The 17,612-nt window shown below is 42.7% G+C and overlaps 2 protein-coding genes across 5 annotated transcripts; both read right to left on the bottom strand.

Annotated features, from left to right (window-relative positions):
* Positions 1-230: 230 nt before the first annotated feature.
* LOC103636298 (glucan endo-1,3-beta-glucosidase GII) lies at positions 231-1,627 on the bottom strand. Its single transcript, XM_008658654.3, has 2 exons — positions 1,517-1,627; positions 231-1,388 (listed from the first exon to the last, which is right to left on the bottom strand). Exons 1-2 carry the CDS (start codon positions 1,587-1,589, stop codon positions 442-444), a joined length of 1,020 nt encoding a protein of 339 aa, XP_008656876.1. The 5' UTR covers positions 1,590-1,627; the 3' UTR covers positions 231-441.
* Positions 1,628-10,021: 8,394 nt separating this feature from the next.
* Positions 10,022-16,795, bottom strand: LOC100193201 (heterogeneous nuclear ribonucleoprotein 27C). 4 transcript variants are annotated; one of them, XM_008656123.4, is made up of 15 exons: positions 16,504-16,769; positions 15,558-15,621; positions 15,416-15,485; positions 15,236-15,325; positions 14,746-14,811; positions 14,524-14,589; positions 14,312-14,400; positions 14,177-14,222; positions 13,256-13,310; positions 12,355-12,431; positions 11,817-11,955; positions 11,584-11,717; positions 11,406-11,510; positions 10,414-10,545; positions 10,022-10,327 (listed from the first exon to the last, which is right to left on the bottom strand). In XM_008656123.4, exons 3-15 carry the CDS (start codon positions 15,431-15,433, stop codon positions 10,262-10,264), a joined length of 1,083 nt encoding a protein of 360 aa, XP_008654345.1. In that variant the 5' UTR covers positions 15,434-15,485; positions 15,558-15,621; positions 16,504-16,769; the 3' UTR covers positions 10,022-10,261. The 4 variants fall into 4 exon arrangements, with proteins under 4 accessions (XP_008654345.1, XP_008654346.1, XP_008654344.1 ...); XM_008656124.4 differs by having other exon boundaries at positions 15,592-15,621; XM_008656122.3 differs by lacking the exon at positions 15,558-15,621 and having other exon boundaries at positions 15,416-15,553; positions 16,504-16,795.
* Between the last annotated feature and the right edge of the window lie 817 nt (positions 16,796-17,612).

Below are 17,612 nucleotides of genomic sequence, written 5' to 3'. Positions count from 1 at the left end.
GTGAGCTGTGAGCTGTTAAAAAGCTAAAAATGTTTAGTCGAAACCACTAAAAATCGTTAAAAGTTTTTCGATATATGTTTTCACAGTTAGTTCCATCTGAAAGACATTAAAAACAAGTCCGGAGGTGTTTTCATTTTTGCACTGTGAGAAAATTGACTTTTAGAAAAGCTATTTTCTGGATCCAGTCGTTTGGCTTGACTTTTAGTTTTTAGAGACAAAATCCAAAGCCAAGAGCCAAACCAAACACACACTAAGTGGGTCTGTCTGTCGATATCCTGTACTAAGTGCGGATCCTGTTACTGGTAATCCGTTGACAGTCAAGAAATACTTTGTCAAAAGACAACTGGCAAAAAAATATTTATATGTATTACATCTAGAAAGTCGTTTTTATTTTTTAATTAATAACCCTTTATTTTATGTACCCATGCGTACATGCTCTACTCAATTTCCTGCGAAATTAATAGGGTAAACTGGTGTCTTGTCCGGATTAAAGAGCCCAAACTTCTTCTCCGTAGGGTCCCCGTCTTTCTGGTCCTCGTTGAACATGGCGAACACGTACACCTCCATGGGCCCCGGCTTCCTCGGCGTGCCCTTACTGGCATGGTCGATAAGGTTCTGGTTATACGTCCGCGCGTTGTCCAGGGTGGCGCCGTTCCCGTCGGCGGACGGCCACCCGGTCTCCGACACCACGACGTCGACGCCGCCTGCGCCGGCCTTGTCCAGCGCGGCGCGGACGGCGTCCACCATCGCGTCGAAGAGGTTCGTGTACACCAGCCCGTTGGCGGGGTCCGTCACCGTCGTGGAGCTGGGCTGGAACAGCGCGTAGTCGAGGTCGATGCCGCCGTCGCTGTACTGGTACGCGAAGTAGGGGTAGACGTTGGCGAGCAGCGGCGCGCCGTTGGCGGCCAGGAACTGCGCGATGGGCGACATCGCGGCGGGGTCCCTGAACACGCCGCGGGACGGCGGCGAGGAGTCGTCGACCGCGTCCATCTTGACCGCCGTGGACACCTTGACGCTGCCGGCGAGGCCGGCCGACGCGAGCGCCGCGTGCACGTTCCGCATGGCCTGCAGCACCGACGCGGCGCCGGGGACGACCTCGTTCCCGACCACGACGTACCTGATGTCCACGTCCGGGTAGTAGGCCTGCACGTTGTCGCGGACCCAGGACGCGGCGCTGGCCGGGTCGGCGGCGAGCTCGCCGACCTTGCCGTTGCCGACGTCGAGGGCGAGCGCGACGCCCGAGCCGCGCAGCGCCGTGAGGAGGTCCTGGTCGGCGAAGTAGAAGCGCATGCTGGCGATGCCGTTGGACTTGTAGAGCTGCACCACGTCGCTCTTGGACGGGAGGCCGCTGCCTAGCACGCCGTAGCACACGCCGATGGCTCGCACGCCTGCACACATCGGACACACATATATATATATATATATAGATAGGCTCAGTGAATCGGCTTAGATGCTTGCGTTGTATGCATATATAGCTCTTCATCATATCGGAGCTCATGAAAATGGATATATATACTTGTCGCAACGGCGGCGAATGCCGTAACAGCCATTGCTGCTGCGAGCACGGGAGCCACGCCTCGAGCAGCCATCGTCTTCGATGCCGGTCACGACGCGACCCTGGAGAGATTTATAGCCGTCCATCCATGCCTGACTGACTCTGACTGCCTGATGGAGCTTGGAAACTACGTACCGCAAGACCGGGACAAGGTCAGCTGATGGAAAGAAAGTCGTCTCGCCGTCTTTGCGTACGCTTGGATCGGAGCAGGACTGTGGTGCAGCCGTGCAGCACTGCAGCCGTGGCCACCAAAGCAGCCATTGCGAGAGAAGGCGCAGACTTGGAAGACCTGTGCGAGCGAGACAGTGCACACGTTTTCCAGTGCCGACCAGGAAGGAGTCCGTGGCAGGTGGCAGTGGCACGCGCATGAAGCAGTTCAAATGCATCGTGCATGCGGGAAGCGCGCGGCGGGTCTTGCACGCTTCGCCAGGTCACTTCTTGTGGACACAGCACGTGTCATCCGCGCAGAGTTTGGAATTCCAGGCTCCCAATCCCAAGCCGTGTGGTGAGACCAGCAGGAACTCTGCCCCGAATTCCTGGTCAAGTTCTGACAGATTGGTTCACATTTTAACTAGCAAAACATACTAGAACCTGACAAGATCAGTGGGAATGGCCATTGCAAAGTCAATTAACTGTTGCAAGTCGAAGTCACACAACAGGCACAGAAATATGCTACAGATGTCTTCTGCGAATATACATGGGTTAAAATGTCTCCATATAAGCTTTCGCCTAGGCCCCTCAAAAATCTCAGAGACAACAAACAAGAGAGATGTGACGCGCTTCATAGTTCAGCACTAAGAATCAACGATGATGGTGATACTGAATTGCCGATATACATATATATATATATATATATATATATATCCTTTGTTGAGTACACCTCGATAAATGAATGAATGAATGAATGGAGTAACTAGCCTCCCTACCTCGTACAGCACCAAAACAAGATATGTACACCGACGTATGCACGCCAGATGAACAAAGGGAGGCAAATTACATGTGGTTGTGGGGATTTGTCAAGAGGCCTCTATAAACTTTCTTTTATCAATCAAAACTAAGTGAAGCCTAACCGGCCTGGTGTTAGAACTGCTGGGTTGGTGGGTCATTGTGAGGGAAATCCACATGTTACCTGTGTGCACTATAGGGAGGAGGGAGCTATTCAATGTGGGAGGGGCCCACTGAGACGAAACTGTACAGCTATATCAGGAGGTTTATTTCGTTGATGTCATCCATAGGGATCTCCAGGCCCATCAAGTCGAGATCCTAGAGCCCGACGTCGTCGTCGTCGTCCAGATTTAACCAGCAGCCAAAGTCGGCGTCCATTCCTGGCCTGGCAGCTCGAGGTTAGATAGGTCCAAAGCCAAAGACAGCCGAAGCCATCGCTGGCAGGCAGGCGTTGTTCTGGCTGGAAGCTGTAGATCCCTGTGGTTACTGCTTGGAGGAGCAGAGATGTTGGCTGTCTTCTGCTTGGGCTTCGTTTTGTTCTTCCTTTCACCTTTTGCATTGGATGGGGATGGACGGCCAGACCTAAGGCTGTCTCGGCTGTGCTGCCCCCTTCCCTTCCCTGTCCCTCTCGCTTCTTTTTCCTTCCGTGTTGCTGACGAGGGAAGTACCAAGGGCTAGGTTTTCCAAGTTGCTCGTGGCAATCTTGAGCAATGTTCTCTATATCCATCCTCTATATCCGTCTTTTACAGTATTCTTTAAAAGATTCTATCCTCTATATCTCCTTCCTCTCCAACAACATTCTCTAAATCTCGTCCTCTATACTCAAATACTTATATTAGATACATTATTTATTTATTTTTTTATACATACATATTTGTCATACTCTTAAATGTATTGTACATATTTTATTTTTCTAAACCGGTTATTTAAAGTATTCAAATGAATAGAGAGCTATTTAGAGAAACTCTATATATAAAGAATTCGTCAGCGTTCTCTAAATTTAGAGAACCGTTTAGAGGATATTGCTGGAGAGCGTAGAAGACTGTTTAATCCTCTATATTTAGGATACAGGACCCTTTAGAGGTCTTTGTTGGAGCTAGCTATGCTACCTACAACCTCATCCAGCAACAATTCCCTTTGTTTTACATTGTTTGTCCAGGGATCCTCAATTGCAAATGACAGGTCCGTCAGGTGACTGCTTCCTCGCGAAGCATCTGATGCACTGGCCCTGTGGACTGCTCTCATTGTTGCATTATTATCTGCAATTAGGATAATAAATTAGATCCCTGATGGCCGGGCAATGCAACACATACGGCTTTTCGGTTAGCTCTCAATTCATGTAGATTGAGTGGGATTAGGTGGGTTTAAATCCAAGCAAATCAAACTTCTTAATTTTTTTAATCTTATCCAATCTATATGTAATAGAAATAACTGAATAAGGTCTAACTAGTACTCCCTCAGTCCAAAAAAGGACGCAACTCTCGCCTTCTGATAAGGCAAATATTTTTAAGTATGACCAAAACTCCCCTAAAAAATTACTGAAGTTTATCATATCGAGTAAGTATCATTAGAACGATGATGTCATAAATATTAAAAGGGAAATTTGGATCCATACCATTAAAAGATCACCACTTTGGATCCATACCATTACTATCTCACTTACATGTGGGTCCACATGAGTAAATGACATGTGGGGTCCATGGTATATATCTAAAGTTTGGATCTTTTAATGGTATAGATCCAATTGTTCCATATTAAAAATATTTTCTATAGACTTAGTCAAAATTAGAAAAGTTTAACCCAACCCAAACTCAGAATTGCATCCCGTTTTGGGATGGAGGTTGTATAAACAAAAGTTGCTACAGACAGCGCAAACAATTATTATGGTGATACAATGGGTCTGTTTGTTTCGGCTTCTGGCAGCTTCTGGCCACCAAAAGCTGCTGCGGACGACCAAACGTCCAGCTTTTCAGCCAACTTCTATAAAATTCGTTGGGACAAAAACTATCCAAAATCAACATAAACACATAATCGGTTGAGTCGTTGTAGTAGTAGAAATCCGTCACTTTCTAGATTCTGAGCCCTATGAACAACTTTATCTTCCTCTACACGTAATCGTAATGATACTCAGATTCTCCCCACAACTAGATTCTCCCCACAGCCAGATTTTCAGAAAAGCTGGTCAGAAAAAAGCTGAATCAAACAGGCCCAATACCTTGTGAAGCGGTATCTGGACTGCTTCCGTGAGACGTTGCTGATAAAAACATATCCTTGAAAGTAGGCTCATCAAAGCAACTTCTCCCAGCCACCTCATAGTTTTGGCATCGCACTAGTACTCGTTTGACAAACCTTAGAGCAGCATGTTTGCTAGTTCTACTAAATTTTTTGCTGCTTCAAACATTTGGATCACAGAAGGCCTGGAGATTAGCACGAATTGGTCAATCACTTAGCTAAGTATGTGAAAACATATTAAACTTAAGTGTCCACAAAGTAAGCAGAGCTAAGGAATGTATAAAAATTGTCTTCCTCAAAAAAAGTATGTTCAGCACAGCCGTATTCCGCTTCCTAGGCATACAGGTTCATTTACTCTTGGACATCAACTGTAAAGGCAAGACTTGCACTACAACTCTTTCAGTATCATTTATCATTTGCCTTACTCACAAATTTTTACTCATATCCTTTTACAAAGGGAGAGAAATGATTAGGTCTCTCAAGTTTCTTCGTTTTTAGCGCTTAATGCTAAAGAGGGAGAAATTAAAAGGCCCAAAGCAAAAGGACCGCACCACCACTCTGTTTTTAAAAACTGTTTCACAAAGGGGGGAGAAATTATAAATTATTCAAATTATAAAAACCCTATTGACAGGTAAGAGAAGAACTTCTTCAGGGGAGCTTTTATTTAGCCAAAGGAAAAGCATTTGAAATAGGAGGATGAATTTTCAAGATCTTGAAAATGCTTTTTGACATCATATTCTTATACCATGGGCTATTTGCAAAAGAATTTGAAAAGACTTTTCGAAGAGATTTGCAAAAACAAACAAAGTGGTGAAAGTGTGGTCCGAAATGTCAAACTAGAAGAAAGCAACCATATATACTTAAAAATACTTTCAATTTGTTTAATTCAAAGTAACTTATGCACATCTATCAAAATTATAAACTAGTTACATTCTGACTCTTTATATTTGTTTTGGTTTGTGTTGGCATCAATCACCAAAAAGGGGGAGATTGAAAGGGAAATGGACTTAAACATTTTCTATAATCAATTTTGGTGCTTGACGTCCATCACAAACCACGTGGACTAACTAATTTGCCTAGTTGTCATTTATCTCAGGTGCATAAAGTTCAACATAAACCAACAAAGAAAATGAGTTGGGGAACTCTACAAAGTTTGGAGCAAAAACAAGTATTGGTGCAGCCAGCAGCGCACCAGACATTGTCCGGCGCCCAGGCCGAGACACCTCGCGAACTGTCTGCTCTCGGGTTTTCTCAGAGCCGTTCCACTAAAATTCACCGGACCACCGGACTGTCCGGTGAGCCAACTGAGCAACTGTCAACTTCGCCAACGGTCGACTGCGCTGACGGAGGAATAGTGAACAATGCAAAAGTCAGAAGTCAGAACTGCAAAGTCAGAACGCACTGGACTGTCCGGTGTGCCACCGGACTGTCCGGTGCCGCAAGAGGACAAAAGACTTCGATGGTTAACCGCTCCAAACCCCAACGGTCGGCTGACGTGGCATGCACCGGACAGTGAACAGTGTCATGTCCGGTGCATCACCGAACTGTCTGGTGTGCCCATCGACAACAACGACTGCAATAGTGGTTGGAGCTATAAATACCCTCAACCACCACCATTCAAAGCATCTAAGTTTTCAGACCTTCACATTCAATACTAGAGCAAAGACATACACTACAAGACACAATCAAAGGATCAAATCCTCTCCAAGTTCCAAAATCAACTCTAGTGCTTAGTGACTTGAGAGAGGGTCATTTGTGTTTCTTTTGTTGCTCTTGTTGCTTGGTTGCTCTCTTCTTCTCACTCTAATTCTTCCAAGTGCTTTGTAAAGCTAACAAGAAACACCTAAGTGTGTGGTGATCCTTGCGGGGTCTTAGTATCCCGTGTGATTAAGGAGAAGCACTCAACCGGTCTAAGTGGCCGATTGAGAGAGTGAAAGGGTTGAAATAGACCCGGCCTTTGTGGCCTCCTCAACGGGGACTAGGCTCTTTGGAATCGAACCTCGGGAAACAAATCACTGTGTTCACTTGTGTTGATCTTCACTCGAATTGTTTCTTCCCTCTCCTCTCTCTCTCTAAAAGTTCTCTTGTTCACATCGTTTTGAGTTTGCTCCCAAAGTTATCCGCATTGATTGAGCAATTCATAGCAAGAGAAACTATCTTCCGCACTCCGAACTTATTTCTAACCCTAACCCCAAGTGTAGTGCGTGTTCAAAGTTTATATTTTTAGGTTTTGCCTATTCACCCCTCTAGGTGACTTTCACCAGGTCACATACAGACCCTGTTTTAGACATTCTAGACATTGTTGCAAAGATAAGGATATAATATGTCCAACTCAATTGATCCCACATCAAAATACTCTCAAAGCTGATCAGAATCACTGTAACAAAATGACATCTAGAATCTGCAAAAAATTAGCTACGTCTGTTTTTTGGCCTAAAGGCCTTGTACATCCTAGGGCTGCTCGACCACCCCCTTGGTCACCTCCTGAGTCAAGGGCGGCTCCAATTCAAGTGAGGGAGGATGATGAGTACATCACTCCCATACAAACAATACATGGACCGACAAAACGAGCATGTGCACGAAAGCTGAATCTCTAGGATCGTTCTAACCTAGTCAATTGTGTTTTAGAGTTTACGCTTGTTGCCACGAATGTTTTCATGATTAGAAACTTTGGAGTGGACCATCAATGACTTAGGAAAGGCTAAGGTGACGAGGAGAAGCAACAAGGGCGTCCACAACAGGAAGGAGATCAAGTCCGACTCACCTGCGATTCCATCTCGGGTTCTAGGGCCAGTCTACACTAAAATGGACGTATAGGATGCATCTGGACTCCGATTGAGACCAACTTGATATGGTTGGAAAGATAAAAAGATTATCTAACCAACACAATTTGTCCCACCTTAAAATTCATCTGGAGTCAACGGAAATTATCGAAACAATTCAGTGCTCAGATTCTATTTTTGGTGCTGCGACACCGTATGTTGAGCCGTTGGGTCGTGTATCGTGTTGGAGCCCATTAGGGGTGCCTCCAGGGGTTGTGCACGCCCCTAACCTCTATTTTGACAGTAGTCGCGCCATATCATGGTTTGGATTTTGCTTAGATCATATATGTCATCGAACAGTATCGTCGTTCATCGGTTTGTGAAACCCCACCTCGTGATCAACAGAGTTTTGGTTGCGTTCTACCTGTTCGTCTTACTTGTGTTCTTGATTGCGCTTGCAGAGATAAGCCTTCGTGGCGAGGTCACTCATGTGTCACGGGTGATAACCAACGGAGCAGTGGTGTAGTGATTGCGAGGAGTCGTTCGCTCGGAGCTTTGGATTATCAATGTCGAGATCTCCACCCAATCAAGTTATCCAACCTAATGGAAGATTGAGCCTTTGCCTTCTATCAGCGTGCCCTGTCGAGAGCGCGTGGGGCCGAGGCCAGGGCTGGGGCGGCGGGCGAGGGGATGACGAGGGGGAGGCCGAAAGAGGCATGCAGGCAGCTGCTCATCCCCGACTCGTGCGGAAACGAAGCGAGGTCGGAGGCAAGGCCTAACCGAATTGGCAAGGGCGAAGGAGGCATGGGCGGAGGAGGCTTGGAGCCGACGGGATGGACGGTCCAGATTGCCGGGAGACAGAACAGGCAGACGACAAAACCAGGGAGGCAATCTACCCCCTTGTGTTCTTCGTAGTAGTAGAGATTTTCCCCGCACTTGCATGCCGTCACAGTGCTACAAATCCATTTTGGCTTTCCACTAGCAGAGTTGCTCCAGCCAGCCTTCGATCAACTTGTAGTTCTTAAAGCATCTCCAACAATGCCTCAAACTAGTGTTTCTAATATAAATATAGGGCTCTATACAGCATAACTACTCCAACAGTGTCTCATTTGATAAAATTAGGTCAAAAAATTACAGGGCACTCTCTCAAGTGCCTCAAATTTAGAGATGCCCTATAATATATTTGGGGATTTACTGTTGGAGCATAATATTTTTTGATACCCTAAATTCAATAAAATTTACTCTTTTTAAAATTATAAAATATTTTTATAGGTCACGTTATTGGAAATGCTCTTATCTAGTTCTATCTTCACGCTCAGCTCAACATTTTTTCTTGCTTTGATTTTCTATCCAATTTTTAGTGCATCGGTTCAAATGCAAAACTTCAAACGAAATTTAAATGTCCCAAGCCAGAAGGGTTTCTTCTCTCTATCTCCAAGCACAACTGTAGCGTATAACACCCACCCACTTTAACAAACATGGGTATTTGGTTCTCCTGACCAAAATTTAGTTTGTGTCGTATTGAATGTTAGAGTGTCAATTATAAGTACTACTAGCAAAGTGTATATATGTTGTTACAATTTCCATATATGTTAAGTATAAAATATAAATGTAAAGACATGTGTGACATGTTGGCTAGGTAGCTATGAATGTGGATTTAGAGCCAAAACCCATGGTCTATATCCCCATAAATAGTTTTAGCATTTTTACTATTTAAATATCGGGAGCACAAAACATTTTTACTATTTAAATATGGTAGAGCACAATGATCGTGGAATCGAGAAAACTGATACTTTAATACAATAGAGAAATATTGTCTAATTATAAAACTAATTACATAGATATAATCAAGGCAAATTTATTAATCATAATTAATCTATAATTAGCATATGTTTATTGTAGCATTATATAAACAAATCATAGACTGATTAGGCTTAATGAACTCATCTTACCATTTAGTCCTTACATATATCAACACTATAAAATCTACCATTTTAAACTTTGTAAAAAAAACATCCAACCAAATTACCTACATAGACATAACATCTACTAAATCCACTAAATAAATTACACATACACTTAATCCAATACCAAAATCAACGTTTTAGATAGCTTGATAACCCTTTCTCACTTATTTAAATCTAATGGACAATATTGTTTAGATCATCCCTCCACATGACCTCGCTCCCTCCGGTCACCGACTCTCCTTTCGCGCCACTGCCGTCTACCTCTTCTTAAAATTATAACATCAGCATGAGCTATATGCTAGTCTATATAATTAGTTTTATAATTAGGTTATATTTAATATTTCTAATTAGTGTTCTGATATGATGTAACTAAACTTTAGTCGGCAGGATTTTAGTCAGCGGGGTCCAAAGGGGGCCTAAGTTGCAAAGAATTATATAGTTACCACGTGCAACCAACCGTAGAGACTAACGATCAGACGGTTCCGGGCGCCCGTCGATCGCTTATAACTTCTTTTGAAAATGATCTTTTTTTTTATCACACATCCAGCACTCCCACACAATAACTACACAAAGGCTGCTGCCTTCATCGTGTGTCAATAATGTGAATCACGGCAAAGAAATTGCATAAAAGCATTTCCATGTCCAAAATTACAACATGAACAAATCGACAGATTCCGCACGGCCCTCTTACGATTAACATGCCACTTAACGTAACACTTAACATTCTTAAAATGTTTCTTTTCGCCATTTCAGTTTCCTTCCCTGGAGGTAAACTAGAACATCACTGACAATGGACACGTTCAGTAAGGTCGGTATCGCCAATCCGATCTTGATCGGCTGCTTCCGCTGCTGGGGCCATAGCCATACTAGAACATTATAAAATTGATTATTAGATGACGATTCACAGATGATTAAAAAAAACTTGCCATTTGTGCATTTGTTTGGTGCTTACATTGTAATCTAGACCGCCACAGAACCTGCCGAAAGATCTCATTGAACCATAAGCTCCGTAAAGATCCATTGGATCAATGTACCCACCAGCAGCTGAATCATTCTCAAGTGGTGCCGCTGTGTCTATTGCAACCTGAAAGAAAGAGCAGAAACTCTCAGATGTGTTTTGTTGAGTGGAGAATAGAGCGGCTCCATTTATAATTTTTTGGGTGTTTGGTTTCCAGCGGAACAGCTCCTAGAGTCCCCATATGTAAATTTACTAGGGACTGTTTGGGATAGCTCCAGCTCTAAGAAATTTGGTGGAGTTGATGGAGCAGGTCATTAGATACTCTAGAAAATCTTGGAGCTGGAGCTGTGGAACTGTAACCCTTTAAAAGACATTTAGATAAGTAATTTTGTTTATTATTTAGATCAAAATTATTTGTTAAAAATATTTAAATTGATATTATAAACTACAGCTCTACACTGGAGCTAGAAACTGGAGTCATTCCAAACACCCCTTATAAATAGTTGGAATGCTCCCGCTCCACCAAAATGACCGGAGGCGAGTGGTCTTCTCCCTCTCTTCCACTCCAACCAAAGTACCAAACAAAGAACAGAGCGGCCCTGCTCTATTCTACTCTTTAACCAAACAAAAAATAGAGCGACTCTGTTCTGCTTGCTAAACACATAATAGAATGGCTCCATTCTCAAAAACTGGAATAGAGCCGTTCTATTATAGTTGACTCTTCAACCAAACGTACCCTTAACTTGCATCTAGGTGTGGTAATGAATCATAATCCAAATGTTTTTTTCACAATGTGTTTGAGCCCTTAATTAATTGTAGTTCAAAAATGCATAAGAGCTCATCCTTAAATTTTATAGTGTAAAATTTAGAGTCCATTCTCACCCGTACTTGCATCCCCCCCAAGACAAGGACAATACTATCATTTATTTTTACATTAGAATATTAGATACAAAGGTAGCAGGGGCAAGGAACAACAGCAGCCTTACCTCATGGCCTAGAATTTCATGGCTTCTACGAGCTACTCGTTCTGCCACACCATCATCAGCGAAGGTGACAAACCCAAAACCTCGGTGGCCGCTTCTTTTGGGGTCCTGTACAGAAATTCGAAGAGTTAAGACATCTAATATATTGTGGTATGCCAAACAATGCCAGTCTTAGCCGCACCTTTGGAATATATGCATCTACGATTCGACCAAATCTGCCAAAGTACTGCCTTAGATCATCTGTGTTTGCTTCTTGTGGAAGTCTACCAACAAATATCTTCTTGCCCACTGCTTGAGAGGGTCCATAATACCCTCCTGATTGATGGAAGTCAAACAGTGAAATACTAAGCCGAGAAGAAAAGTTTATGTGTGTTAAGATCTGTCAAAAAAATCTATAACACATCGAAGACTTACTTCCATAAGCTGATCCAGGATGGTCATACAGCGTTGGTGCACCCAGAGTTGCATACCTGGTAGCAGCTGAAATGTATGCGTTATATGCACCATAGCCACCCTGAGATGGCCTACTCGGGGGGTATCTGACATCTTCATCCTGATGCAAACATATTTTTAGGCGGCTATAGATACTAAGCATCTAAAATAGTAAATAATCCAGTATTCTAGTGTAACACAGCACATTAAAAAAATCACAAATATATCACTAGATAAACTATAATATCCAGTATTCTGGTGGCACAAATACACTAAAAATCACAAATACTCCCTCCATTCCAAATTATAAGATATTTTTGGCTTTTTTAGGAACATTATTTTTACTATATATGTATCTAGATCTAGACATAGTGTATATCTAAGTGCATAGCAAAATCTATGTATCTAGAAAAGGCAAAACATCTTATAATTTCAAATGGAGTGTATCACTAGACAAACTAAATGCAGCTAGTAGATGGATCTGACCACAACAAAGTTCTATTTCAGAAGAGCAAGGTACCTTAGGAGTCGCACGATCAACAACTACTGTTGTACCATCAAGCTCATGTGACTCTTGCATGATGTTGTCCACAGACTCTATTTAATTACATTCAAAATTAGAATAATGTAAAAAGGCAATGGCGGGAACAAAAGAATGGTTCAGAACAATGAAAATATGGCCAACTTTTATTAAAATACAATGTGCAGAACAATAAACAACTTGAGCAAGAACTGTTACTACAAGAATCCTATCCCAAATCCTAATACACGAAATTCATGCAAAACAAGAAAAAGAAAAGTGTAACAATTCTCTACATAGATCCTCAGATAAAGAACAATCCACAATAAGAATGGAATCATTGTAAATCACTCAACGGCATTAATACTGTATTGGATAGCACCTGATTACAACAACAACAAAACATTTTAATCCCAAGCAAGTTTGGGTAGGTTACAATTGAAACCCAACAGAAACCAAAGTCAAGGTTCAAGCACATATATAGTTGTTTTTCATATACTCCTATTAAAGGATAAATCTTTGGGTATATTCCATCCTTTCAAGTCTCATTTTAATGCCCCTTCCCATGTCAATTTCGGTCTTCCCCTGCCTCTCTTCCCATTGCTATCGCGCCTTAGGATCTCACTACACATTGATGCTGATAGAGGTTTCTGTTGGATATATTCAAACCATCTCAACCAGTGTTGGACAAGCTTTTCTTCGATTGTTATGGACTCGGTCCCTTCTTGTATGGCCGCAAACCCAACGCAACAAAAATAAGGAGAAACCTAAGGCAACTATTGCATCATAACTACTTCAGCAATTACATTTTCTGTTAAAGCTGATGTGCCCCACCCCCTCAACTCAACCGGGAAAAAATCTCTTCACATCTAAATGAGCTGGAAAACATCCGTAAACGTACCTGCACTCTGAAACGTGATAAACCCAATTCCACGATGCCCTTTTGAACCATGTTCCTACACAGGAGATGTGAGTGTGGAGCACAAATTTTAGTATAATAATTGTCGTATCCACCTCTAATTTATCCAATCATGTAATGTCGTGTAACTATTGAATGCTCCATGGTTAGAGCAATGGAGCAAAATACTCACGCAAGCAAAACAAAGTTTTTGCACTATCTTAATGCTGGCAAGAAGTACAAAGGTCTGTGCTAATCAAAATGCTGAGAATGCACTGATATAAATTCTGCCCTACTCTTCACTGGCATCACTCTCCATAGTCCCAGATTGGTATACTGATGATGGAGGCCAATAAGGTTATAGAAATCATGAATATGATAACCCCAAAACTCGTACACAAGTCAGGAACTTCATTCAATGACTTTGTATTAAACATACTTGTATGCTTAAGATTGCATGTTAAAGCCTTTGCCCACTAATGTAAACCACATGGTTTATTTCAAAGCCCTTATGTTATACTTATATCCAAATTAAGAAGTGGTGTCTCACAACTTGCTCAGGCAATAAATGATGGCATTGTCCAATATCCCCTTAGTTAGTAATTTCACAAATTAAACAAGGAACGATTTTGTGGGTGGCTGGAGGGCCAGCCCATCAAACCTCTCCTAATCCTTATTTCTTGATATGAGATGGGAGGTATCTACTTTCAAGCAAGCAATGAAGAATTAATCCCAATAGTCTAGTCTCCCTAGAAGCTGACTCCGCCCGGCTATCTGCCTATCTTCATGTTGGTGGTTACCCCTATGATCTAGGATCATAACATGGAAGAGATCAACTAGCATAGAATCATTATGAGTACTACTGCTATTTGAAGGGTACAGATGCAATCTTCCATACAAAACCAGTTTTAGTTTTTTTCTAACCTTTGGCATGTAAAGATCAAGAATTTCCCCAAAAGCTTCAAAATGTCTGTTAATAAAGTAGTCCAGTTTAGACAAGCTCGATACAAATCAATAAGGATATAGATAATGAAAAAAAGTATAAATGCTCTAACTGACCTACGAAACATCGACTCATCCACCGATTGCGGAATTCGAGCAACGAATATCCTTGTAGCTTTCTTTGATCCTTGTGATTTCATTTCTTCCTGTGTTAAGAGAAATTTACACCATAATCAATACCAAATAGGCAAATATATCTGGACACTTATCTATGGTACACAATATGAAAATTACCAGAAAGAAAAGGTAACCTTTTGTATGTTATTTACCTTTGGAGTAGCTACCTTCACTTCTAATGTACGGCTCCCAAGAACATGCTCGCAATCAAGAACATTCTGAAAGGATAATGCAGTGATTCAGAAAACTCATTTGAAATGGGCACCATAAAACAGCTGCATATGGATTCCAGTTAAAGATTGAATGACACAAATAATTTATTATGCAACAGCATGCGTGGAGAAAATGAAGGATTATCTTCATTATTCTACTACCTTTGCATCGTCAGCTGAGGCGAATGTTACATAGCCAAACCCGCGAGATCGCCCAGAAGACCGCTCCTATTATTTTTATATGCAAGAAATATGGTCATAAATAAACATCTCAATCAGCATATATAGTGATCAAATAGTGCAAGCAGCAGATGAACATACAAAAATGGCTAATATTGCATGCCTGTGTACAAAAATGAACTAGGAATTAACTGTAATTGAACAGCACAAATATTAAAAATAAAATAGTAAATTTCAAGCCAGTCAAAAAATACAAGATAAAAAATAGCTAAGAGGACACAGGCATATGGCCACACATAATTTTCTATTCATAAGCAAACTATTCTTGGAGAAAATAAACAATCAATACTTTTCAAAATTATTGGAATATAAGGACAAGTACTTCAGGAATTGTAATGGCACAAAACTAAGGGTAAGAAAACATAAACAGTATAGCACCTGCCATTCAATCTAAATGTGAATTATGGCAAACCTTCATGACGACACAATCGTCTAGGGGTCCAAACTTGGCCATGTACTCTCGTAACCCTTCAGTGTCAACATCCCAGGGGATACCGAGAACCTAGGTGCATTAATTGTGCATCCTCATTATCCCTCGAGCGTGACATTCATGTATAGAATCTTACAAAGGAAAGAAGGGTTGGTAAATTACCACAAGCTTCGTAGCCATTGCAGTACTGGCTACAGATCAATGTCAAAAACTTATTTGGATCTTTATTCCCCTGTATCAAGGAGAACTCTCAGCAATCTACTGAAGGTCCCCAAGATTAACACAGATATTGCCTTGAACCTACGATGAAGAGTGCATGGTTTAAATTTCTTGAACACCTTGCGTCAAGTTGGCAGCCTTCATTGGATCTGAAAGTTGGTATGGTTTGGTAAAAGACTAAAAGTGTCTCACGGCCAGATAACCAGCCAATGGCAACATAAGATTCCAATAACTGGATAAGTAGGATGTGTATCTGCGCTAGGCAGCTGGAAATATAACCAAAAAAATACCAAATAGGACATCTCACAACAATAATTAAATAATATAACATAAACGCTACTGAAGAGTGGTTAACTAAGTACATCATAAAAGATGGCAACAAAATCATGATGAAAAGGAAAGAACATTACAGCGGCTCAGCAATATTGATTTATCAACGAAATATAGAATGCTCTGACGCAGAAACATTGGATTGCCTGGCACCCGGACCTATCTATCTATCTAGCTCCAGTGAGGTAGAATGCTAGTTATCCAAAAAGTCAAGTGGGTTACCGCCATACAGTGTCATGTTCTGCAGTGCCTCCATTTTGGGCCCACGCCAAAGTCCAATTTTACCTCTCAGGAGAAAGCTAAGCACATAGCTCTCACACCGAACACAATTTAGTTTCCAGAAATTATGCCCCCGGGGCAAAAATCTCGATTCCAGATGAGTCCCCTGTGCCAGGAGCCAACAACACGAGTCACGGCGGCCTTGGCATGGGGGATGGAAATGGAATTGAGACCCAGAATCCCCCCCCCCCCCCCCCCCCCCCGAAAATTAACCGTGCCAGTACCATAACCATGCTGTCCGAAAGGGCGGAACCAGCATAGGACATGTATACACCGGATAACTTTCCGAAAACTGGAAGTTAGCAGACACCATGCGTGCACTCGCAACTGGGCCAGATCCGAGTATAGATAATGCATTAGGGTTTGGGGTGTTCGATTCCGCGCAGCGGGACGGGAAGGCCCGGAGAGGGGCAGTGGCGTACCTGGTGAGCCCACGTCAGCGGAGAAGACGTGGCGACGGGCGGCGGCGCGCGCCGCCGGCGAGGAGCTCACGGAGGGAGTGAGGGAGGGGAGGAGGCGCTCGCCCAGTCGTCGCCGCGAGGAACCAAGGGAGAGGCGAGACAGCGGAGGGGAACGAGGTCGTCAGGGACTCAGAGCCGTGCAAAGCACCGTTGCTCCATCCGACGACGCCCCTCTCAGTCGTGGACGTAGATGGGCTCTTGCTGGCCCTGGCGGCCCATTAAGGCCGGTTCTGCTTGTACCAGGGTGGACATTCGGGCAATATTTTGTTTCGGCTACAAAGAATTTTGACCTTCTCGCTAGCTCCGCTTCTTATAAGCAACAATTGGATCTATACCATTAAAAGATCCAAACTTTAGATATATACCATGGACCCCACATGTCATTGACTCATGTGGACCCACATGTAAGTGAGATAGTAATGGTATGGATCCAAAGTGGTGATCTTTTAATGGTATGGATCCAAATTTCCCTTCTTATAATGTAAAAACCTGGAAGCTGAAAAAAAACAGTCACGATGTATTTAGCATGGCTCTCCTTTATTCTAGAGCAACTCTATTTAGCAATTAGCATGGCTCTGTTTTATTCTAGAGCAACTCTACTTCAAAACTATGGATGAAGTAGCTCTATTCCAGAGTTTAGATTGCTTTCTTATAACTAGTGGCAGTGGTGAGTAAATAAATTCAAACTCTATGTCTAATTTGTTTTGAAAGATTTCGGAGGATCAAAAGAATTACTCCAAAAAAAATTTACTACATCTCTTAAAACTCTATGGAGTTTGCAACTCTCGAGTTAGGGCGTTTGACAGGCTCTGGTCAACCATTTCTTAGAGTTTTGCTCTGAAACCATGCAAAACACGTCCATAGTTTTTTTTTACCGTTCGTGAGGCAAGAATAAGTCGTTGCGACAGATATGGCCCATGATCGCCACTCTGCGTCGTCGCTTGTAGGGACCGAGAGAACACGTGGTGGGGGCGATAGCTGGTTGTCAGCTGGGCTAGCAGCAGCAGTCAACCAAATGGCGGCACGGGATAGGGTAGTTGACTACTACTGCCTCCGGTCACAAATATATG

Source organism: Zea mays, chromosome 8 (assembly GCF_902167145.1).
Source record: "Zea mays cultivar B73 chromosome 8, Zm-B73-REFERENCE-NAM-5.0, whole genome shotgun sequence".
NCBI lineage: Eukaryota > Viridiplantae > Streptophyta > Magnoliopsida > Poales > Poaceae > Zea > Zea mays.
The sequence above is the reverse complement of the archived record's forward strand: the minus strand, read 5'-3'. Positions and strand labels throughout refer to the sequence as shown.